This window comes from Oncorhynchus nerka, linkage group LG10 (genome assembly GCF_034236695.1).
Source record: "Oncorhynchus nerka isolate Pitt River linkage group LG10, Oner_Uvic_2.0, whole genome shotgun sequence".
Lineage (NCBI taxonomy): Eukaryota > Metazoa > Chordata > Actinopteri > Salmoniformes > Salmonidae > Oncorhynchus > Oncorhynchus nerka.
Window position 1 is genome coordinate 6322398 of NC_088405.1, and position 26241 is coordinate 6348638.

The window sequence follows — 26241 nt, forward strand, 5'->3', positions numbered from 1 at the left end:
AACCCGGGAGCCAGCCGCCAGTCAGTGTAGGAGGAAACACCGTGCCCCTAGCGACCTGGTCAGCGCGCATCCAACCCGGGAGCCAGCCGCCAGTCAGTGTAGGAGGAAACATCGTGCCCCTAGCGACCTGGTCAGCGCGCATCCAACCCGGGAGCCAGCCGCCAGTCAGTGTAGGAGGAAACATCGTGCCCCTAGCGACCTGGTCAGCGCGCATCCAACCCGGGAGCCAGCCGCCAGTCAGTGTAGGAGGAAACATCGTGCCCCTAGCGACCTGGTCAGCGCGCATCCAACCCGGGAGCCAGCCGCCAGTCAGTGTCGGAGGAAACACCTTGCCCCTAGCGACCTGGTCAGCGCGCATCCAACCCGGGAGCCAGCCGCCAGTCAGTGTAGGAGGAAACATCGTGCCCCTAGCGACCTGGTCAGCGCGCATCCAACCCGGGAGCCAGCCGCCAGTCAGTGTCGGAGGAAACATCGTGCCCCTAGCGACCTGGTCAGCGCGCATCCAACCCGGGAGCCAGCCGCCAGTCAGTGTCGGAGGAAACACTTTGCCCCTAGCGACCTGGTCAGCGCGCATCCAACCCGGCCCGCTACAGGAGTCGCTAGTGTGCGATGAGACAAGAATATCCCTACCGGCCAATTCTTCCCTAACCCGGACGATGCTAGGCCAATTGTGCGTCGCGGCCGGCTGCGGCAGAGCCTGGGCTCAAACCCAGTATCTGGAGGCACAGCTGGCGCTGCGATGGTCTGAATACTTTCTGAATGCACTGTAACCATGTAAATGTAAGAAAACGATAAACAACACAATCTATAGCAGGGGTTCACAAACGTTGTCACTCAGGCCCCGCCTTCCAGTACTGGGGAACATTCTGCGTGCACCACGCCCATCTCTATGGAGGGAAGGGAGGGGTCCAAGGATCTGTGCACCACGTCCATCTCTATGGAGGGAGGGGAGGGGCCCAATGACCTGTGCACCACGTCCATCTCTATGGAGGGAGGGGAGGGGCCCAATGACCTGTGCACCACGTCCATCTCTATGGAGGGAGGGGAGGGGCCCAATGACCTGTGCACCACGTCCATCTCTATGGAGGGAGGGGAGGGGCCCAATGACCTGTGCACCACGTCCATCTCTATGGAGGGAGGGGAGGGGCCCAATGACCTGTGGAAGGGCTGCCAGTCTACTCATTATGTCATCATTGACTTGAATGGGGAGGCCACTTCTATGTATTTGCTCTAGCTGCTGTGTTCTAAGGTTCTAGTTCTTTGCTCTGACTGCAGTGTTCTCTAAGGTTCTAGTTCTTTGCTCTGACTGCTGTGTTCTAAGGTTCTAGTTCTTTGCTCTGACTGCTGTGTTCTTTAAGGTTGAAAAGACAAATAAGGAAACCAGTCAGGTAGCATCATGGATGACTTTATTATATTTGCAGCTGATGGCAGAATGCAGGTTGATCAATCAGGTTCATTTGGACACCTGAGCCATGTTCAGAAAAATCAATGGATGGATAATATAATGTATTTCAGAGAGGGGGAGAGAAGAGGGAAGAGGGTAGAGAAGAGGATAGAGAGGGGAATAGGATAGAGAGGGGAAGAGGAGGGTAGAGAGAGGAAGAGGAGGGTAGAGAGAGGAAGAGGAGGGTAGAGGGGGGAAGAGGAGGGTAGAGAGAAAGAGGAGGATAGAGAGGGGAAGAAGAGGGTAGAGAGAGGAAGAAGAGGGTAGAGGGAGGAAGAAGAGGGTAGAGAGAGGAAGAGGAGGGTAGAGAGAGGAAGAAGAGGGTAGAGAGAGGAAGAAGAGGGTAGAGAGGGGAAGAAGAGGGTAGAGAGAGGAAGAAGAGGGTAGAGAGGGGAAGGAAGAGTGCAGTAGTCCATAGCTCATTCCCATCACAGTAACAGTACTACAGGAATCTAGCATTCACCCCTCAGGACAGAAGAAAGGTCTCCACTGTCTTTAAGCTCCTGTAAAAACACAGAACACATGTCAATACAGGTCTGACCTTCATACCAGCTGATACCTGAGAAAATAACAGCCTACTGGACCTGTCATGTAACCTTCCAACAGCATCAGAAACAAATACTCCATTGATGCACAATAACTATAACAGAGAACTACTGTCTCATTAAACTAACTATGTATAGAGACACAGAACTACTGTCTCATTAAACTAACTATGAATAGAGACACAGAGAACTCCTGTCTCATTAGACTAACTATGTATAGATACCCAGAGAACTACTGTCTCATTAAACTAACTATGAATAGAGACACAGAGAACTACTGTCTTATTAAACTAACTATGAATAGAGACACAGAGAACTACTGTCTCATTAAACTAACTATGTATAGAGACACAGAGAACTACTGTCTCATTAAACTAACTATGTATAGAGACACAGAGAACTCCTGTCTCATTAAACTAACTATGTATAGAGACACAGAGAACTACTGTCTTATTAAACTAACTATGAATAGAGACACAGAGAACTCCTGTCTCATTAAACTAACTATGTATAGAGACACAGAGAACTACTGTCTCATTAAACTAACTATGTATAGAGACACAGAGAACTCCTGTCTCATTAAACTAACTATGTATAGAGACACAGAGAACTACTGTCTCATTAAACTAACTATGTATAGAGACACAGAACTACTGTCTCATTAAACTAACTATGAATAGAGACACAGAGAACTCCTGTCTCATTAAACTAACTATGTATAGATACCCAGAGAACTCCTGTCTCATTAAACTAACTATGAATAGAGACACAGAGCACTCCTGTCTCATTAAACTAACTATGAATAGATACACAGAGAACTCCTGTCTCATTAAACTAACTATGTATAGAGACACAGATAACTCCTGTCTCATTAAACTAACTATGTATAGATACACAGAGAACTCCTGTCTCATTAAACTAACTATGTATAGAGACACAGATAACTCCTGTCTCATTAAACTAACTATGAATAGAGACACAGAGAACTACTGTCTCATTAAACTAACTATGAATAGAGACACAGAGAACTCCTGTCTCATTAAACTAACTATGAATAGAGACACAGAGAACTCCTGTCTCATTAAACTAACTATGAATAGAGACACAGAGAACTCCTGTCTCATTAAACTAACTATGTATAGAGACACAGAGAACTCCTGTCTCATTAAACTAACTATGAATAGAGACACAGAGAACTCCTGTCTCATTAAACTAACTATGTATAGAGACACAGAGAACTCCTGTCTCATTAAACTAACTATGAATAGAGACACAGAGAACTACTGTCTCATTAAACTAACTATGTATAGATACACAGAGAACTCCTGTCTCATTAAACTAACTATGAATAGAGACACAGAGAACTACTGTCTCATTAAACTAACTATGTATAGATACCCACAGAACTCCTGTCTCATTAAACTAACTATGTATAGAGACACAGAGGACTACTGTCTCATTAAACTAACTATGTATAGAGACACAGACAACTCCTGTCTCATGAAACCCAGTGACATGTTGTCACAATGCAGTCCTCATAAAGAACAGTGACATGTTGTCACAATGCAGTCCTCATAAAGAACAGTGACATGTTATCACAATGCAGTCCTCATAAAGAACAGTGACATGTTATCACAATGCAGTCCTCATAAAGAACAGTGACATGTTATCACAATGCAGTCCTCATAAAGAACAGTGACATGTTGTCACAATGCAGTCCTCATAAAGAACAGTGACATGTTATCACAATGCAGTCCTCATAAAGAACAGTGACATGTTGTCACAATGCAGTCCTCATAAAGAACAGTGACATGTTGTCACAATGCAGTCCTCATAAAGAACAGTGACATGTTGTCACAATGCAGTCCTCATAAAGAACAGTGACATGTTGTCACAATGCAGTCCTCATAAAGAACAGTGACATGTTGTCACAATGCAGTCCTCATAAAGAACAGTGACATGTTGTCACAATGCAGTCCTCATAAAGAACAGTGACATGTTATCACAATGCAGTCCTCATAAAGAACAGTGACATGTTGTCACAATGCAGTCCTCATAAAGAACAGTGACATGTTATCACAATGCAGTCCTCATAAAGAACAGTGACATGTTGTCACAATGCAGTCCTCATAAAGAACAGTGACATGTTGTCACAATGCAGTCCTCATAAAGAACAGTGACATGTTATCACAATGCAGTCCTTATAAAGAACCGTGATTGACAGGTGATCTATTAACACTGAACTCCAGCTGACATCACTAGCCACTACTGGGAAATACACTGTTTTAAACCCACCCGGACTACAGGCCTAGTTTATGCAAAGCAAGGCCCTTGGTGAAATAAGTAGGCATATCTAACAGAGGATTACTGTTAGACACACACTGGGGACCTTACTATCTCAATGTTGTCTAGACACACTGGGGACCTTACTATCTCAATGTTGTCTAGACACACTGGGGACCTTACTATCTCAATGTTGTCTAGACACACACTGGGGACCTTACTATCTCAATGTTGTCTAGACACACTGGGGACCTTACTAATCTCAATGTTGTCTAGACACACTGGGGACCTTACTATCTCAATGTTGTCTAGACACACTGGGGACCTTACTATCTCAATGTTGTGTAGACACACACTGGGGACCTTACTATCTCAATGTTGTCTAGACACACTGGGGACCTTACTATCTCAATGTTGTCTAGACACACTGGGGACCTTACTATCTCAATGTTGTGTAGACACACTGGGGACCTTACTATCTCAATGTTGTCTAGACACACTGGGGACCTTACTATCTCAATGTTGTCTAGACACACTGGGGACTATACTATCTCAATGTTGTGTAACCTTCCCTTAGCCATGGTTTAATGTAGTTCACTAAGAAACCTGGGTATTTACATTACACCAATCTTTTCCTCTGTGCTTTTTTTACTACCGAGGATGACCCCCCCTTCATGCTGCCTGTCTGACTGCACATGGCATGACGACATTAAGCAGGCTAAGAAAACAGAACGCGGTGCTTTAGTGACACCTGGTGGAGAGTCTGTGGTACTGCTGTTGCCTCTGTCTATGACACTGTGACATGCCTGGCTGATCCTATAAGGGTTGGTTTTCCCCAGACACAGATTCAGCCTAGTTTAGGACTAAAAAGCTATTTTAAATGGACGATCTCCATTGTAAATGGTTTATAGACATATTCAGACTAGTCCAGAACTAAGTGGAGGTAATAAGCGCAATTATGGTCAATTCTCACCTTCACAATGTCCAGCCCGCCAATGAGTTCTCCATTGACGTATAGCTGAGGGTACGTTGGCCAGTTTGAGTATGTCTTCAGACCCTGTCTAACCTGGACATCGGTGATTGGAAGATAAAGGAAGAAAACCACGTCAACATGTAGAAAAACATCTTTAGGTTTCACCAACATGGTTTTGCAAATGTCATAGACAGATACAGCCTCTTTTACCTCCTCATCTTCCAGGATATCAAAGGTGCTGTATTCCACCCTGCAAACAGGAAACACAGGCAAGATATTAACCATTATTATAAACAGACCAGATATTAACCATCATTATAAACAGACCAGATATTAACCATTATTATAAACAGACCAGATATTAACCATTATTATAAACAGACCAGATATTAACCATCATATTATAAACAGACCAGATATTAACCATTATTATAAACAGACCAGATATTAACCATTATTATAAACAGACCAGATATTAACCATTATTATAAACAGACCAGATATTAACCATCATATTATAAACAGACCAGATATTAACCATTATTATAAACAGACCAGATATTAACCATTATTATAAACAGACCAGATATTAACCATTATTATAAACAGACCAGATATTAACCATCATATTATAAACAGACCAGATATTAACCATCATATTATAAACAGACCAGATATTAACCATCATATCAAAGGTGCTGTATTCCACCCTGCAAACAGGAAACACAGACAAGATACTAACCATCATGATCATGATATAGTGGTGTTACCTCACCCTGTGCTGTTCATTATCCCCAGTATCATGATATAGTGGTGTTACCTCACCCTGATCTGTTCATTATCTCCAGTATCATGATATAGTGGTGTTACCTCACCCTGTTCATGATCATGATATAGTGGTGTTACCTCACCCTGATCTGTTCATTATCCCCAGTATCATGATATAGTGGTGTTACCTCACCCTGATCTGTTCATTATCTCCAGTATCATGATATAGTGGTGTTACCTCACCCTGATCTGTTCATTATCTCCAGTATTGTGATATAGTGGTGTTACCTCACCCTGATCTGTTCATTATCTCCAGTATCATGATATAGTGGTGTTACCTCACCCTGATCTGTTCATTATCTCCAGTATCATGATATAGTGGTGTTACCTCACCCTGATCTGTTCATTATCTCCAGTATCGTGATATAGTGGTGTTACCTCACCCTGTTCATGATATAGTGGTGTTACCTCACCCTGAGCTGTTCATTATCTCCAGTATTGTGATATAGTGGTGTTACCTCACCCTGATCTGTTCATTATCTCCAGTATTGTGATATAGTGGTGTTACCTCACCCTGATCTGTTCATTATCTCCAGTATCATGATATAGTGGTGTTACCTCACCCTGATCTGTTCATTATCTCCAGTATTGTGATATAGTGGTGTTACCTCACCCTGATCTGTTCATTAGCTCCAGTATTGTGATATAGTGGTGTTACCTCACCCTGATCTGTTCATTATCTCCAGTATCATGATATAGTGGTGTTACCTCACCCTGATCTGTTCATTATCTCCAGTATTGTGATATAGTGGTGTTACCTCACCCTGATCTGTTCATTATCTCCAGTATTGTGATATAGTGGTGTTACCTCACCCTGATCTGTTCATTATCTCCAGTATTGTGATATAGTGGTGTTACCTCACCCTGATCTGTTCATTATCTCCAGTATCATGATATAGTGGTGTTACCTCACCCTGATCTGTTCATTATCTCTAGTATCGTGATATAGTGGTGTTACCTCACCCTGTTCATGATATAGTGTTGTTACCTCACCCTGATCTATTCATTATCTCCAGTATCGTGATATAGTGGTGTTACCTCACCTGATCTATTCATTATCTCCAGTATCATGATATAGTGGTGTTACCTCACCCTGATCTGTTCATTATCTCTAGTATCGTGATATAGTGGTGTTACCTCACCCTGTTCATGATATAGTGTTGTTACCTCACCCTGATCTATTCATTATCTCCAGTATCGTGATATAGTGGTGTTACCTCACCCTGATCTATTCATTATCTCCAGTATCGTGATATAGTGGTGTTACCTCACCCTGAGCTGTTCATTATCTCCAGTATCGTGATATAGTGGTGTTACCTCACCCTGAGCTGTTCATTATCTCCAGTATCGTGATATAGTTGTGTTCTCACCCTGAGCTGTTCATTATCTCCAGTATCGTGATATAGTTGTGTTCTCACCCTGATCTGTTCATTATCTCCAGTATCGTGATATAGTTGTGTTCTCACCCTGAGCTGTTCATTATCTCCAGTATCGTGATATAGTTGTGTTCTCACCCTGAGCTGTTCATTATCTCCAGTATCATGATATAGTGGTGTTACCTCACCCTGAGCTGTTCATTATCTCCAGTATCGTGATATAGTGGTGTTACCTCACCCTGAGCTGTTCATTATCTCCAGTATCATGATATAGTGGTGTTCTCACCCTGAGCTGATCATGATATAGTGGTGTTACCTCACCCTGAGCTGTTCATTATCTCCAGTATCGTGATATTGTGGTGTTCTCACCCTGAGCTGTTCGTTTTCTCCAGTATCGTGATATAGTGGTGTTCTCACCCTGAGCTGTTCATTTTCTCCAGTATCGTGATATAGTTGTGTTCTCACCCTGATCTGTTCATTATCTCCAGTATCGTGATATAGTTGTGTTCTCACCCTGAGCTGTTCATTATCTCCAGTATCGTGATATAGTTGTGTTCTCACCCTGAGCTGTTCATTAGCTCCAGTATCGTGATATAGTTGTGTTCTCACCCGGAGCTGTTCATTATCTCCAGTATCGTGATATAGTTGTGTTACCTGACCCTGAGCTGTTCATTATCTCCAGTATCGTGATATAGTGGTGTTACCTCACCCTGTTCATTATCTCCAGTATCGTGATAGTGTTTTTACCTCACCCTGATCTTTTCATTATCTCCAGTATCATGATATAGTGGTGTTACCTCACCCTGTTCATTATCTCCAGTATCGTGATATAGTGGTGTTACCTCACCCTGAGCTGTTCATTATCTCCAGTATTGTGATATAGTGGTGTTACCTCACCCTGATCTGTTCATTATCTCAGTATCGTGATATAGTGGTGTTACCTCACCCTGAGCTGTTCATTATCTCCAGTATCGTGATATAGTTGTGTTATCTCACCCTGAGCTGTTCATTATCTCCAGTATCGTGATATAGTGGTGTTCTCACCCTGATCTGTTCATTATCTCCAGTATCGTGATATAGTTGTGTTCTCACCTGAGCTGTTCATTAGCTCCAGTATCGTGATATAGTTGTGTTACCTGACCCTGAGCTGTTCATTATCTCCAGTATCGTGATATAGTGGTGTTACCTCACCCTGTTCATTATCTCCAGTATCGTGATATAGTGGTGTTACCTCACCCTGTTCATTATCTCCAGTATCGTGATATAGTGGTGTTACCTCACCCTGATCTGTTCATTATCTCCAGTATCGTGATATAGTGGTGTTACCTCACCCTGAGCTGTTCATTATCTCCAGTATCGTGATATAGTGGTGTTACCTCACCCTGAGCTGTTCATTATCTCCAGTATCATGATATAGTTGTGTTCTCACCCTGAGCTGTTCATTATCTCCAATATCATGATATAGTGGTGTTACCTCACCCTAAGCTGTTCATTATCTCCAGTATCGTGATATAGTTGTGTTCTCACCCTGAGCTGTTCATTATCTCCAGTATCGTGATATAGTTGTGTTTTCACCCTGATCTGTTCATTATCTCCAGTATTGTGATATAGTTGTGTTCTCACCCTGATCTGTTCATTATCTCCAGTATCGTGATATAGTTGTGTTCTCACCCTGAGCTGTTCATTATCTCCAGTATCGTGATATAGTGGTGTTACCTCACCCTGAGCTGTTCATTATCTCCAGTATCGTGATATAGTTGTGTTCTCACCCTGATCTGTTCATTATCTCCAGTATCGTGATATAGTTGTGTTCTCACCCTGAGCTGTTCATTATCTCCAGTATCATGATATAGTGGTGTTACCTCACCCTGAGCTGTTCATTATCTCCAGTATCGTGATATAGTTGTGTTCTCACCCTGAGCTGTTCATTAGCTCCAGTATCGTGATATAGTTGTGTTCTCACCCGGAGCTGTTCATTATCTCCAGTATCGTGATATAGTTGTGTTACCTGACCCTGAGCTGTTCATTATCTCCAGTATCGTGATATAGTGGTGTTACCTCACCCTGTTCATTATCTCCAGTATCGTGATAGTGTTTTTACCTCACCCTGATCTTTTCATTATCTCCAGTATCATGATATAGTGGTGTTACCTCACCCTGTTCATTATCTCCAGTATCGTGATATAGTGGTGTTACCTCACCCTGAGCTGTTCATTATCTCCAGTATTGTGATATAGTGGTGTTACCTCACCCTGATCTGTTCATTATCTCCAGTATCGTGATATAGTGGTGTTACCTCACCCTGAGCTGTTCATTATCTCCAGTATCGTGATATAGTTGTGTTATCTCACCCTGATCTGTTCATTATCTCCAGTATCGTGATATAGTTGTGTTCTCACCCTGAGCTGTTCATTATCTCCAGTATCGTGATATAGTGGTGTTCTCACCCTGATCTGTTCATTATCTCCAGTATCGTGATATAGTTGTGTTCTCACCCTGAGCTGTTCATTAGCTCCAGTATCGTGATATAGTTGTGTTACCTGACCCTGAGCTGTTCATTATCTCCAGTATCGTGATATAGTGGTGTTACCTCACCCTGTTCATTATCTCCAGTATCGTGATATAGTGGTGTTACCTCACCCTGTTCATTATCTCCAGTATCATGATATAGTGGTGTTACCTCACCCTGATCTGTTCATTATCTCCAGTATCGTGATATAGTGGTGTTACCTCACCCTGAGCTGTTCATTATCTCCAGTATCGTGATATAGTGGTGTTACCTCACCCTGAGCTGTTCATTATCTCCAGTATCATGATATAGTTGTGTTCTCACCCTGAGCTGTTCATTATCTCCAATATCATGATATAGTGGTGTTACCTCACCCTAAGCTGTTCATTATCTCCAGTATCGTGATATAGTTGTGTTCTCACCCTGAGCTGTTCATTATCTCCAGTATCGTGATATAGTTGTGTTTTCACCCTGATCTGTTCATTATCTCCAGTATTGTGATATAGTTGTGTTCTCACCCTGATCTGTTCATTATCTCCAGTATCGTGATATAGTTGTGTTCTCACCCTGAGCTGTTCATTATCTCCAGTATCGTGATATAGTGGTGTTACCTCACCCTGAGCTGTTCATTATCTCCAGTATCGTGATATAGTTGTGTTCTCACCCTGATCTGTTCATTAGCTCCAGTATCGTGATATAGTTGTGTTCTCACCCTGAGCTGTTCATTATCTCCAGTATCGTGATATAGTTGTGTTCTCACCCTGATCTGTTCATTATCTCCAGTATCGTGATATAGTTGTGTTCTCACCCTGAGCTGTTCATTATCTCCAGTATCGTGATATAGTTGTATTCTCACCCTGAGCTGTTCATTATCTCCAGTATCGTGATATAGTTGTGTTCTCACCCTGAGCTGTTCAATATCTCCAGTATCGTGATATAGTGGTGTTACCTCACCCTGAGCTGTTCATTATCTCCAGTATCATGATATAGTGGTGTTACCTCACCCTGTTCATGATCATGATATAGTGGTGTTACCTCACCCTGAGCTGTTCATTATCTCTAGTATCATGATATAGTGGTGTTACCTCACCCTGATCTGTTCATTATCTCCAGTATCGTGATATAGTGGTGTTACCTCACCCTGATCTGTTCATTATCTCCAGTATCATGATATAGTGGTGTTACCTCACCCTGATCTGTTCATTATCTCCAGTATCATGATATAGTGGTGTTCTCTCACCCTGAGCTGTTCATTATCTCCAGTATCGTGATATAGTGGTGTTCTCTCACCCTGAGCTGTTCATTATCTCCAGTATCATGATATAGTGGTGTTCTCTCACCCTGAGCTGTTCATTATCTCCAGTATCGTGATATAGTGGTGTTACCTCACCCTGAGCTGTTCATTATCTCCAGTATCATGATATAGTGGTGTTCTCACCCTGCGCTGATCATGATAGTGGTGTTCTCACCCTGAGCTGTTCATTATCTCCAGTATCGTGATATTGTGGTGTTCTCACCCTGAGCTGTTCATTTTCTCCAGTATCGTGATATAGTTGTGTTCTCACCCTGATCTGTTCATTATCTCCAGTATCGTGATATAGTTGTGTTCTCACCCTGAGCTTTTCATTATCTCCAGTATCATGATATAGTGGTGTTACCTCACCCTGTTCATGATCATGATATAGTGGTGTTACCTCACCCTGAGCTGTTCATTATCTCTAGTTTCATGATATAGTGGTGTTACCTCACCCTGATCTGTTCATTATCTCCAGTATCGTGATATAGTGGTGTTACCTCACCCTGATCTGTTCATTATCTCCAGTATCATGATATAGTGGTGTTACCTCACCCTGATCTGTTCATTATCTCCAGTATCATGATATAGTGGTGTTCTCTCACCCTGAGCTGTTCATTATCTCCAGTATCGTGATATAGTGGTGTTCTCTCACCCTGAGCTGTTCATTATCTCCAGTATCGTGATATAGTGGTGTTCTCACCCTGAGCTGTGCATTATCTCCAATATCATGATATAGTGGTGTTACCTCACCCTAAGCTGTTCATTATCTCCAGTATTGTGATATAGTGGTGTTACCTCACCCTGAGCTGTTCATTATCTCCAGTATCGTGATATAGTGGTGTTACCTCACCCTGAGCTGTTCATTATCTCCAGTATCATGATATAGTGGTGTTACCTCACCCTGATCTGTTCATTATCTCCAGTATCGTGATATAGTGGTGTTCTCACCCTGATCAGTTCATTATCTCCAGTATCGTGATATCGGTGTGTTCTCACCCTGAGCTGTTCATTATCTCCAGTATCGTGATATAGTTGTGTTCTCACCCTGATCTGTTCATTATCTCCAGTATTGTGATATAGTTGTGTTCTCACCCTGATCTGTTCATTATCTCCAGTATCGTGATATAGTTGTGTTCTCACCCTGAGCTGTTCATTATCTCCAGTATCGTGATATAGTGGTGTTACCTCACCCTGAGCTGTTCATTATCTCCAGTATCGTGATATAGTGGTGTTCTCACCCTGAGCTGATCATGATATAGTGGTGTTCTCACCCTGAGCTGTTCATTATCTCCAGTATCGTGATATTGTGGTGTTCTCACCCTGAGCTGTTCATTATCTCCAGTATCGTGATATAGTTGTGTTCTCACCCTGATCTGTTCATTATCTCCAGTATCGTGATATAGTTGTGTTCTCACCCTGAGCTGTTCATTATCTCCAGTATCGTGATATAGTGGTGTTACCTCACCCTGAGCTGTTCATTATCTCCAGTATCGTGATATAGTGGTGTTCTCACCCTGAGCTGATCATGATATAGTGGTGTTCTCACCCTGAGCTGTTCATTATCTCCAGTATCGTGATATTGTGGTGTTCTCACCCTGAGCTGTTCATTATCTCCAGTATCGTGATATAGTTGTATTCTCACCCTGAGCTGTTCATTATCTCCAGTATCGTGATATAGTTGTGTTCTCACCCTGAGCTTTTCATTATCTCCAGTATCGTGATATAGTGGTGTTACCTCACCCTGATCTGTTCATTATCTCCAGTATCATGATATAGTTGTGTTACCTCACCCTGATCTGTTCATTATCCCCAGTATCATGATATAGTGGTGTTCTCTCACCCTGAGCTGTTCATTATCTCCAGTATCGTGATATAGTGGTGTTCTCTCACCCTGAGCTGTTCATTATCTCCAGTATCGTGATATAGTGGTGTTCTCTCACCCTGAGCTGTTCATTATCTCCAGTATCGTGATATAGTGGTGTTCTCTCACCCTGAGCTGTTCATTATCTCCAGTATCGTGATATAGTGGTGTTACCTCACCCTGAGCTGTTCATTATCTCCAGTATCATGATATAGTGGTGTTCTCACCCTGAGCTGATCATGATATAGTGGTGTTCTCACCCTGAGCTGTTCATTATCTCCAGTATCGTGATATAGTGGTGTTACCTCACCCTGAGCTGTTCATTATCTCCAGTATCGTGATATAGTGGTGTTCTCACCCTGAGCTGTTCATTATCTCCAGTATCATGATATAGTGGTGTTCTCTCACCCTGAGCTGTTCATTATCTCCAGTATCGTGATATAGTGGTGTTACCTCACCCTGAGCTGTTCATTATCTCCAGTATCATGATATAGTGGTGTTCTCACCCTGAGCTGTTCATTATCTCCAGTATCGTGATATAGTGGTGTTCTCACCTGATCTGTTCATTATCTCCAGTATCATGATATAGTGGTGTTCTCTCACCCTGAGCTGTTCATTATCTCCAGTATCGTGATATAGTGGTGTTACCTCACCCTGAGCTGTTCATTATCTCCAGTATCTGAAGACTGAATCCACACTTGGCTTGCTACAGATACAGGAAGAAAAACAGACTTTAGAAACCAAACAGATAACATAATCATACCCATGCCAGTATCTTAACAAAGAACATACACTTTATAATCAACATATTAACTCAATTCAGATCCTTCAACGGGTGAGTCCACACAAAACCATTTTATTGCAGAACAAAATCACAGGAAGCAATGTTTCTTTTTAAGACAAAGATCTTTTCAAATAGCTAATATACAAAATGGTGTTTTCTGAGTGAGTAGGAGAAATGCTTTCAAGATAACACATGGTTTTAAATGGCGGCCTAGTGGTTAGAGCGTTGGGCCAGTAAACCGAAAGGTTGCCGGATCGAATCCCCAAGCTAACGAGGTAAAAAATATGTCATTCTGAACAAGGCACTGTTCCTAGGCCTTCAATGTAAATAAGAATTTGTTCTTAACCGACTTGCCTAGTTAAGCAGGAGGAGTTAGGACTTCTTCCCTCCAGGAATGAAACCAAACTCAAGCTTTCATTGAGCAAGTTTCAACTTGCTATTGGTTTCACAGGACCCCACTTAGAAACGGTCTTTTAAGAAATGGAGGGAAAAGGAAATAAAGATCCGTGTCTCCAGATAGAACCAAAGGGAGAGAAGGGATTCACAGGGGACCTGGGTGAAACTACTCTGAAGATATGTCTTCATCTGAGAGCAGCAGCCATCAATATGAAGAGGTAGGAGGGGGGTACTGAACCATTAGTGTCTGGGGGGTACTGAACCATTAGTGTCTGGGGGTACTGAACCATTAGTGTCTGGGGGTACTGAACCATTAGTGTCTGGGGGTACTCCTGAACCATTAGTGTCTGGGGGGTACTGAACCATTAGTGTCTGGGGGTACTGAACCATTAGTGTCTGGGGGTACTGAACCATTAGTGTCTGGGGGGGGGGTACTGAACCATTAGTGTCTGGGGGGGTACTGAACCATTAGTGTCTGGGGGGGGTACTGAACCATTAGTGTCTGGGGGTACTCCTGAACCATTAGTGTCTGGGGGGGTACTCCTGAACCATTAGTGTCTGGGGGTACTCCTGAACCATTAGTGTCTGGGGGTACTCCTGAACCATTAGTGTCTGGGGGTACTCCTGAACCATTAGTGTCTGGGGGGGGGGTACTCCTGAACCATTAGTGTCTGGGGGGTACTCCTGAACCATTAGTGTCTGGGGGTACTGAACCATTAGTGTCTGGGGGTACTGAACCATTAGTGTCTGGGGGTACTCCTGAACCATTAGTGTCTGGGGGGGTACTCCTGAACCATTAGTGTCTGGGGGGTACTCCTGAACCATTAGTGTCTGGGGGGTACTGAACCATTAGTGTCTGGGGGTACTCCTGAACCATTAGTGTCTGGGGGGTACTCCTGAACCATTAGTGTCTGGGGGGGTACTGAACCATTAGTGTCTGGGGGTACTCCTGAACCATTAGTGTCTGGGGGGTACTGAACCATTAGTGTCTGGGGGGGGTACTCCTGAACCATTAGTGTCGGGGGGTACTGAACCATTAGTGTCTGGGGGTACTCCTGAACCATTAGTGTCTGGGGGTACTCCTGAACCATTAGTGTCTGGGAGGGGGTACTCCTGAACCATTAGTGTCTGGGGTGGGGGGTACTCCTGAACCATTAGTGTCTGGGGGTACTCCTGAACCATTAGTGTTTGGGGGGTACTGAACCATTAGTGTCTGGGGGGTACTCCTGAACCATTAGTGTCTGGGGGTACTCCTGAACCATTAGTGTCTGGGGGTACTCCTGAACCATTAGTGTCTGGGGGTACTCCTGAACCATTAGTGACTGGGGGGGGGGGTACTGAACCATTAGTGTCTGGGGGTACTGAACCATTAGTGTCTGGGGGTACTCCTGAACCATTAGTGTCTGGGGGTACTGAACCATTAGTGTCTGGGGGGTACTGAACCATTAGTGTCTGGGGGTACTCCTGAACCATTAGTGTCTGGGGGTACTCCTGAACCATTAGTGTCTGGGGGTACTGAACCATTAGTGTCTGGGGGTACTCCTGAACCATTAGTGTCTGGGGGTACTCCTGAACCATTAGTGTCTGGGGGGTACTCCTGAACCATTAGTGTCTGGGGGTTACTCCTGAACCATTAGTGTCTGGGGGTACTCCTGAACCATTAGTGTCTGGGGGTAGTCTGAACCATTAGTGTCTGGGGGTACTCCTGAACCATTAGTGTCTGGGGGTACTCCTGAACCATTAGTGTCTGGGGGTACTCCTGAACCATTAGTGTCTGGGGGTACTCCTGAACCATTAGTGTCTGGGGGTACTCCTGAACCATTAGTGTCTGGGGGTACTCCTGAACCATTAGTGTCTGTGTGTGTGTGTGTGTCTGGGGGGTTTGGGGTACTCCTGAACCATTAGTGTGTGTGTGTGTGAGGGGGGGATCCCACTGCTCTGTGAGGTGCAGAATATTATTGATTTCAGATTAGCCTCAACTCTGTTGAAATGTATGCAATACCAATTGTCCTTATCTACCAAATTGGCAGAGTATATAGGCCAACTGTACTATATTATATACTATATATTATATAGAGTATATACTGGAGTTCTATTAGAATAGTATTATATAGTAGTATATAGGCCAACTGAAGTAATGTACTGGAGTTATATTGGAATAGTATTATATAGTAGTATGTAGGCCAACTGGTACCTCTTGAAGTAATGTACTAGAGTTATATTAGAATAGTATTATATAGTAGTATATAGGCCAACTGTACTATATTATATACTATATATTATATTAGAATAGTATTATATAGTAGTATATAGGCCAACTGTACCATATTATATACTATATATTATATAGAGTATATACTGGAGTTATATTAGAATAGTATTATATAGTAGTATATAGGCCAACTGAAGTAATGTACTGGAGTTATATTGGAATAGTATTATATAGTAGTATATAGGCCAACTGGTACCTCTTGAAGTAATGTACTGGAGTTATATTAGAATAGTATTATGTAGGCCAACTGGTACCTCTTGAAGTAATGTACTGAGTTATATTAGAATAGTATTATGTAGGCCAACTGGTACCTCTTGAAGTAATGTACTGGAGTTATATTAGAATAGTATTATGTAGGCCAACTGGTACCTCTTGAAGTAATGTACTGGTTATATTAGAATAGTATTATGTAGGCCAACTGGTACCTCTTGAAGTAATGTACTGGAGTTATATTGGAATAGTATTATGTAGGCCAACTGGTACCTCTTGAAGTAATGTACTGGTTATATTAGAATAGTATTATGTAGGCCAACTGGTACCTCTTGAAGTAATGTACTGGAGTTATATTGGAATAGTATTATATAGTATTATGTAGGCCAACTGGTACCTCTTGAAGTAATGTACTGGAGTTATATTAGAATAGTATTATGTAGGCCAACTGGTACCTCTTGAAGTAATGTACTGGAGTTATATTGGAATAGTATTATATAGTATTATGTAGGCCAACTGGTACCTCTTGAAGTAATGTACTGGAGTTATATTAGAATAGTATTATGTAGGCCAACTGGTACCTCTTGAAGTAATGTACTGGAGTTATATTAGAATAGTATTATGTAGGCCAAACACAAGCCTCAGTTTATTGTCCATGTATGTTTCTGCAGCATTTATTTATGATTAACTGCAATTATATTCAAGTCCTATTCTCCTTTTCTATTCCATTTTATTATATGTATATTTTTTTTAATCTTTATTTAATTAGGCAAGTCAGCTAAGAACAAATTCTTATTGACAATGATGGCCTAGGAACAGTTGGGTTAACTGCCTTGTTCAGTGGCAGAATGACAGATTTTTACCTTGTCAGCTCGGGGGTTCGACCTAGCAACCTTTCGGTTACAAGTCCAACGCTCTAACGACTAGGCTACCTGCTGCCCCCATTCTATTCCATTAAGTACACAGACCAAACAAACACACAGGTTTATTGACCTGTTATACAGTGACACCTACATACCTCTTTATTGTCCTGTTATATAGTGACACCTACGTACCTCTTTATTGTCCTGTTATATAGTGACACCTACGTACCTCTTTATTGTCCTGTTATATAGTGACACCTACGTACCTCTTTATTGTCCTGTTATACAGTGACACCTACGTACCTCTTTATTGTCCTGTTATATAGTGACACCTCTTTATTGTCCTGTTATATAGTGACACCTACGTACCTCTTTATTGTCCTGTTATACAGTGACACCTACGTATCTCTTTATTGTCCTGTTATATAGTGACACCTACGTACCTCTTTATTGTCCTGTTATGATATAGTGACACCTACGTACCTCTTTATTGTCCTGTTATATAGTGACACCTACGTACCTCTTTATTGTCCTGTTATATAGTGACACCTACGTACCTCTTTATTGTCCTGTTATACAGTGACACCTACGTACCTCTTTATTGTCCTGTTATATTGACACCTCTTTATTGTCCTGTTATATAGTGACACCTACGTACCTCTTTATTGTCCTGTTATATAGTGACACCTACGTACCTCTTTATTGTCCTGTTATACAGTGACACCTCTTTATTGTCCTGTTATATAGTGACACCTCTTTATTGTCCTGTTATATAGTGACACCTACGTACCTCTTTATTGTCCTGTTATATAGTGACACCTACGTACCTCTTTATTGTCCTGTTATACAGTGACACCTACGTACCTCTTTATTGTCCTGTTATATAGTGACACCTCTTTATTGTCCTGTTATATAGTGACACCTACGTACCTCTTTATTGTCCTGTTATACAGTGACACCTACGTACCTCTTTATTGTCCTGTTATACAGTGACACCTACGTACCTCTTTATTGTCCTGTTATATAGTGACACCTACGTACCTCTTTATTGTCCTGTTATACAGTGACACCTACGTACCTCTTTATTGTCCTGTTATATAGTGACACCTACGTAACTCTTTATTGTCCTGTTATATAGTGACACCTACGTACCTCTTTATTGTCCTGTTATATAGTGACACCTACGTACCTCTATTGTCCTGTTATACAGTGACACCTACGTAACTCTTTATTGTCCTGTTATACAGTGACACCTACGTACCTCTTTATTGCCCTTCATGAACAGCATGACTGGACTCCTGTTGATGGTCGACTTCAACCTGGAGGTTATAAGGACAGTCCATAAGTCACACAATACAACGTGCCATCTTCCACGTGTGTGTGTGTGTGTGTGTGTGTGTGTGTGTGTGTGTGTGTATGTGTATAAAGGTGTGTTTTACCTGTGCTCCAGTGTGACAGCCTTGGGACAGGTCTTCTCCAGCTCTCCAGATTCAGCTAGTTCCTACAACAGGTATCAACACTGAGATGGGTCACTGGGTCACTGCAGAAGCCCTTCGTTCTACTGTACCTACACACTAACACACACACCTACAGTCTGAATCACACTAAAACACACACCTACAGTCTGAATCACACTAACACACACACCTACAGTCTGAATCACACTAAAACACACACACCTACAGTCTGAATCACACTAACACACACACCTACAGTCTGAATCACACTAACACACACACCTACAGTCTGAATCACACTAAAACACACACACCTAGTCTGAATCACACTAACACACACCTACAGTCAATCAAACTAAAACACACACTTACAGTCTGAATCACACTAACACACACACCTACAGTCTGAATCACACTAACACACACACACACACACACCTACAGTCTGGATCACACTAACACACACACACACACACACACACACACCTACAGTCTGAATCACACACCTACAGTCTGAATCACACTAACACACACACCTACAGTCTGAATCACACTAACACACACACACACACACACACACACACACACACACACACACACACACACACAATACCGTTCAAAAGTTTGTGGTCACTTAGAAATGTCCTTGTTTTTTAAAGAAAAGCTACATTTTTGCCCATTAAAATAACATAAAATTGATCAGAAATACAGTGTAGACATTGTTAATGTTGTAAATGACTACTGTAGCTGGAAACGGCAGATTTTTTATGGAATATCTACAGAGGCCCATCATCAGCAACCATCACTCCTGTGTTCCAATGACACGTTGTGTTAGCTAATCCAAGTTCATCATTTTAAAAGGCTAATTGATCATTAAAAAAACCTTTTGCAATTATGTTAGCACAGCTGAAAACGGTCGTCCTGATTAAAGAAGCAATAAAACTGGCCTTCTTTAGACTAGTTGAGTATCTGGAGCATCAGCATTTGTGGTTTCGATTACAGGCTCAAAATGGCCAGAAACAAATAACTGTCTTCTGAAACTCGTCAGTCGTCAGAAATTGCCAAGAAACTGAAGATCTCGTACAACGCTGTTCACAGAACAGCACAAACTGGCTCTAACCAGAATAGAACGAGGAGTGGGAGGCCCCGGTGCACAACTGAGCAAGAGGACAAGTGCATGGAGCACTTCCGGGTTGGAGCGAGCGGTCGCATCTGCACTCGGTCCGCAGGTAGTATTACATTTCATTACATTTCATTATAGTACAACGGTTTGATTTCTAATCTAATCTTAGCAATTTCTTCTTAGCTAGCTACACAGCCGTCTTTGTATCATAGATAATTGCGTAATTATCGTATTTCGTCGTCCTAACGCAGTCTACACTGCCCTGCAGCTAGCCAGCTAGCTAACGTCCACCGTTAGCTAGTCCACCGTCTACCGATTAGCAGCACAACTATTACACTCAACTGAACGACTTGATTAGTGTAGTGTTAGCTAGCTACATAGTTGTCTTTGCTGTCTTCGTACCCAAGATAATTGTGTAGTTTAGAGTGTGTAGTTTTATGTCGTCCTTAACATAGGAGACTCTGCTAGCTAGCCAACAGCTAGCCAACGTCTACCGAACAGAACTTCTGCACTCAACAACTGTCGCATTTCGCTCGCTCCACAGGTAGTATCACATTTTTCATTTCATTTCATTACAGTACAACGGCTTGATTTGTTTGATCGTAGCTAGCTACATAGCTAGCTACATAGCCGTCTTTTGTATCAAATATAATTGTGTAGTCTAGAGCGATTTCCTAGGTTAGCCAGCCAGCTATTGTCGTTCTTTAACGCAACGTAACGTAATCAACACTGCTAGCTAGCCAGCTAGCCCCGAATAGCAGCACAGTAGAAACTATTACACTGCCAACGGAACGACTTGACTTAGTGTAGTGTCAACAACCCAGCCAATGCCAACTAGTCATTCAATCTCCTTTGCATTCTACTTAGTCAACAACGCAGCCTCTGCCAGCTAGCCTACTTCAGCAGTACTGTATCATTTTAATCATTTTAGTCAATAAGATTCTTGCTACGTAAGCTTAACTCTCTGAACACTCGTGACGTGTAGTCCACTTGTCATTCCAATCTCCTTTGCATTAGCGTAGCCTCTTGTGTAGCCTGTCAACTATGTGTCTGTCTGTATCCCAATAAGTTCTCTAACCTCTCTGCACAGACCATACAAACTGTGTAGCTCCATGTGTCTGTCTATCCCTGTTCTCTCCTCTCTGCACAGACCATACAAACGTGGCCGCGGCCACCCTAATCTGGTGGTCCCAGCGCGCACGACCCACGTGGAGTTCCAGGTCTCCGGTAGCCTCTGGAACTGCCGATCTGCGGCCAACAAGGCAGAGTTCATCTCCGCCTATGTCTCCCTCCAGTCCCTCGACTTCTTGGCACTGACGGAAACATGGATCACCACAGACAACACTGCTACTCCTACTGCTCTCTCTTCGTCTGCCCACGTGTTCTCGCACACCCCGAGAGCTTCTGGTCAGCGGGGTGGTGGCACCGGGATCCTCATCTCTCCCAAGTGGTCATTCTCTCTTTCTCCCCTTACCCATCTGTCTATCGCCTCCTTTGAATTCCATGCTGTCACAGTTACCAGCCCTTTCAAGCTTAACATCCTTATCATTTATCGCCCTCCAGGTTCCTCGGAGAGTTCATCAATGAGCTTGATGCCTTGATAAGCTCCTTTCCTGAGGACGGCTCACCTCTCACAGTTCTGGGCGACTTTAACCTCCCACGCCTACCTTTGACTCATTCCTCTCTGCCTCCTTCTTTCCACTCCTCTCCTCTTTTGACCTCACCCTCTCACCTTCCCCCTACTCACAAGGCAGGAAATACGCTCGACCTCATCTTTACTAGATGCTGTTCTTCCACTAACCTCGTTGCAACTCCCCTCCAAGTCTCCGACCACTACCTTGTATCCTTTTCCCTCTCGCTCTCATCCAACACTTCCCACACTGCCCCTACTCGGATGGTATCGCGCCGTCCCAACCTTCGCTCTCTCTCCCCCCGCTACTCTCTCCTCTTCCATCCTATCATCTCTTCCCTCTGCTCAAACCTTCTCCAACCTATCTCCTGATTCTGCCTCCTCAACCCTCCTCTCCTCCCTTTCTGCATCCTTTGACTCTCTATGTCCCCTATCCTCCAGGCCGGCTCGGTCCTCCCTCCCGCTCCGTGGCTCGACGACTCATTGCGAGCTCACAGAACAGGGCTCCGGGCAGCCGAGCGGAAATGGAGGAAAACCGCCTCCCTGCGGACCTGACATCCTTTCACTCCCTCCTCTCTACATTTTCTTCTTCTCTCTGCTGCTAAAGCCACTTTCTACCACTCTAAATTCCAAGCATCTGCCTCTAACCCTAGGAAGCTCTTTGCAACCTTCTCCTCCCTCCTGAATCCTCCTCCCCCCTCCCCCTCCTCCCTCTCTGCAGATGACTTCGTCAACCATTTTGAAAAGAAGGTCGACGACATCCGATCCTCGTTTGCTAAGTCAAACGACACCGCTGGTTCTGCTCACACTGCCCTACCCTGTGCTCTGACCTCTTTCTCCCCTCTCTCTCCAGATGAAATCTCGCGTCTTGTGACGGCCGGCCGCCCTACAACCTGCCCGCTTGACCCTATCCCCTCCTCTCTTCTCCAGACCATTTCCGGAGACCTCCTCCCTTACCTCACCTCGCTCATCAACTCATCCCTGACCGCTGGCTACGCCCCTTCCGTCTTCAAGAGAGCGAGAGTTGCACCCCTTCTGAAAAACCTACACTCGATCCCTCCGATGTCAACAACTACAGACCAGTATCCCTTCTTTCTTTTCTCTCCAAAACTCTTGAACGTGCCGCCCTTGGCCAGCTCTCCCGCTATCTCTCTCAGAATGACCTTCTTGATCCAAATCAGTCAGGTTTCAAGACTAGTCATTCAACTGAGACTGCTCTTCTCTGTATCACGGAGGCGCTCCGCACTGCTAAAGCTAACTCTCTCTCCTCTGCTCTCATCCTTCTAGACCTATCGGCTGCCTTCGATACTGTGAACCATCAGATCCTCCTCTCCACCCTCTCCGAGTTGGGCATCTCCGGCGCGGCCCACGCTTGGATTGCGTCCTACCTGACAGGTCGCTCCTACCAGGTGGCGTGGCGAGAATCCGTCTCCACACCACGTGCTCTCACCACTGGTGTCCCCCAGGGCTCTGTTCTAGGCCCTCTCCTATTCTCGCTATACACCAAGTCACTTGGCTCTGTCATAACCTCACATGGTCTCTCCTATCATTGCTATGCAGACGACACACAATTAATCTTCTCCTTTCCCCCTTCTGATGACCAGGTGGCGAATCGCATCTCTGCATGTCTGGCAGACATATCCGTGTGGATGACGGATCACCACCTCAAGCTGAACTCGGCAAGACGGAGCTGCTCTTCCTCCCGGGAAGGACTGCCCGTTCCATGATCTCGCCATCACGGTTGACAACTCCATTGTGTCCTCCTCCCAGAGCGCTAAGAACCTTGGCGTGATCCTGGACAACACCCTGTCGTTCTCAACTAACATCAAGGCGGTGGCCCGTTCCTGTAGGTTCATGCTCTACAACATCCGCAGAGTACGACCCTGCCTCACACAGGAAGCGGCGCAGGTCCTAATCCAGGCACTCGTCATCTCCCGTCTGGATTACTGCAACTCGCTGTTGGCTGGGCTCCCTGCCTGTGCCATTAAACCCCTACAACTCATCCAGAACGCCGCAGCCCGTCTGGTGTTCAACCTTCCCAAGTTCTCTCACGTCACCCCGCTCCTCCGCTCCCTCCACTGGCTTCCAGTTGAAGCTCGCATCCGCTACAAGACCATGGTGCTTGCCTACGGAGCTGTGAGGGGAACGGCACCTCAGTACCTCCAGGCTCTGATCAGGCCCTACACCCAAACAAGGGCACTGCGTTCATCCACCTCTGGCCTGCTCGCCTCCCTACCACTGAGGAAGTACAGTTCCCGCTCAGCCCAGTCAAAACTGTTCGCTGCTCTGGCCCCCCAATGGTGGAACAAACTCCCTCACGACGCCAGGACAGCGGAGTCAATCACCACCTTCCGGAGACACCTGAAACCCCACCTCTTTAAGGAATACCTAGGATAGGATAAAGTAATCCCTCTCACCCCCTCCCCTGAAAAGATTTAGATGCACTACTGTTCCACTGGAGGTCATAAGGTGAATGCACCAATTTGTAAGTCGCTCTGGATAAGAGCGTCTGCTAAATGACTTAAATGTAAATGTAAATGCATTAGAGTGTCTAGTTGGAGAAACAAGTCCTCAACTGGCAGCTTCATTAAATAGTACCCACAAAACACCAGTCTCAACATCAACAGTGAAGAGGCGACTCCGGGATGCTGGTCTGATGTCCATAGACTCGTTACAACATCAACTCGCTACAAGTAGTTTTGTCCATCTGTGACCACGAGGAAGTGGTCTTGTCCGTCTGTGACCACAAGGAAGTGGTCTTGTCCGTCTGTGACCACAAGGAAGTGGTCTTGTCCGTCTGTGACCACGAGGAAGTGGTCTTGTCCGTCTGTGACCACGAGGAAGTGGTCTTGTCCATCTGTGACCACAAGGAAGTGGTCTTGTCCGTCTGTGACCACAAGGAAGTGGTCTTGTCCGTCTGTGACCACGAGGAAGTGGTCTTGTCCGTCTGTGACCACGAGGAAGTGGTCTTGTCCGTCTGTGACCACAAGGAAGTGGTCTTGTCCGTCTGTGACCACGAGGAAGTGGTCTTGTCCGTCTGTGACCACAAGGAAGTGGTCTTGTCCGTCTGTGACCACAAGGAAGTGGTCTTGTCCGTCTGTGACCACAAGGAAGTGGTCTTGTCCGTCTGTGACCACGAGGAAGTGGTCTTGTCCGTCTGTGACCACAAGGAAGTGGTCTTGTCCGTCTGTGACCACAAGGAAGTGGTCTTGTCCGTCTGTGACCACGAGGAAGTGGTCTTGTCCGTCTGTGACCACGAGGAAGTGGTCTTGTCCGTCTGTGACCACGAGGAAGTGGTCTTGTCCGTCTGTGACCACAAGGAAGTGGTCTTGTCCGTCTGTGACCACAAGGAAGTGGTCTTGTCCGTCTGTGACCACAAGGAAGTGGTCTTGTCCGTCTGTGACCACAAGGAAGTGGTCTTGTCCGTCTGTGACCACGAGGAAGTGGTCTTGTCCGTCTGTGACCACGAGGAAGTGGTCTTGTCCGCCTGTGACCACAAGGAAGTGGTCTTGTCCGTCTGTGACCACAAGGAAGTGGTCTTGTCCGTCTGTGACCACAAGGAAGTGGTCTTGTCCGTCTGTGACCACAAGGAAGTGGTCTTGTCCGTCTGTGACCACGAGGAAGTGGTCTTGTCCGTCTGTGACCACAAGGAAGTGGTCTTGTCCGTCTGTGACCACAAGGAAGTGGTCTTGTCCGTCTGTGACCACGAGGAAGTGGTCTTGTCCGCCTGCACCACAAGGAAGTGGTCTTGTCCGTCTGTGACCACGAGGAAGTGGTCTTGTCCGTCTGTGACCACAAGGAAGTGGTCTTGTCCGTCTGTGACCACGAGGAAGTGATCTTGTCCGTCTGTGACCACGAGGAAGTGGTCTTGTCCGTCTGTGACCACGAGGAAGTGATCTTGTCCGTCTGTGACCACAAGGAAGTGGTCTTGTCCGTCTGTGACCACGAGGAAGTGGTCTTGTCCGTCTGTGACCACGAGGAAGTGGTCTTGTCCGTCTGTGACCACGAGGAAGTGGTCTTGTCCGTCTGTGACCACGAGGAAGTGGTCTTGTCCGTCTGTGACCACGAGGAAGTGGTCTTGTCCGTCTGTGACCACGCAGGAAGTGGTCTTGTCCGTCTGTGACCACGAGGAAGTGGTCTTGTCCGTCTGTGACCACGAGGAAGTGGTCTTGTCCGTCTGTGACCACGAGGAAGTGGTCTTGTCCGTCTGTGACCACGAGGAAGTGGTCTTGTCCGTCTGTGACCACGAGGAAGTGGTCTTGTCCGTCTGTGACCACGAGGAAGTGGTCTTGTCCGTCTGTGACCACGAGGAAGTGGTCTTGTCCGTCTGTGACCACGAGGAAGTGGTCTTGTCCGTCTGTGACCACGAGGAAGTGGTCTTGTCCGTCTG

At 44.6% G+C, this 26241-nt stretch overlaps 1 protein-coding gene across 1 annotated transcript in view; it reads right to left on the reverse strand.

Moving 5' to 3' along the window:
- Positions 1 to 1389: 1389 nt before the first annotated feature.
- Positions 1390 to 26241, reverse strand: part of LOC135573641 (glutaredoxin 3-like) — a 34088-nt gene continuing 9236 nt past the window's right edge. Inside the window, exons 3-8 of the mRNA XM_065022945.1 lie at positions 19081 to 19142; positions 18903 to 18960; positions 13770 to 13822; positions 5456 to 5495; positions 5246 to 5338; positions 1390 to 1947 (exon numbers count right to left, since the gene is read on the reverse strand). Coding sequence (XP_064879017.1) covers positions 1897 to 1947; positions 5246 to 5338; positions 5456 to 5495; positions 13770 to 13822; positions 18903 to 18960; positions 19081 to 19142 — 357 coding nt within the window. The 3' untranslated portion in view covers positions 1390 to 1896. The remainder of the gene's footprint in view (positions 1948 to 5245; positions 5339 to 5455; positions 5496 to 13769; positions 13823 to 18902; positions 18961 to 19080; positions 19143 to 26241) is intronic.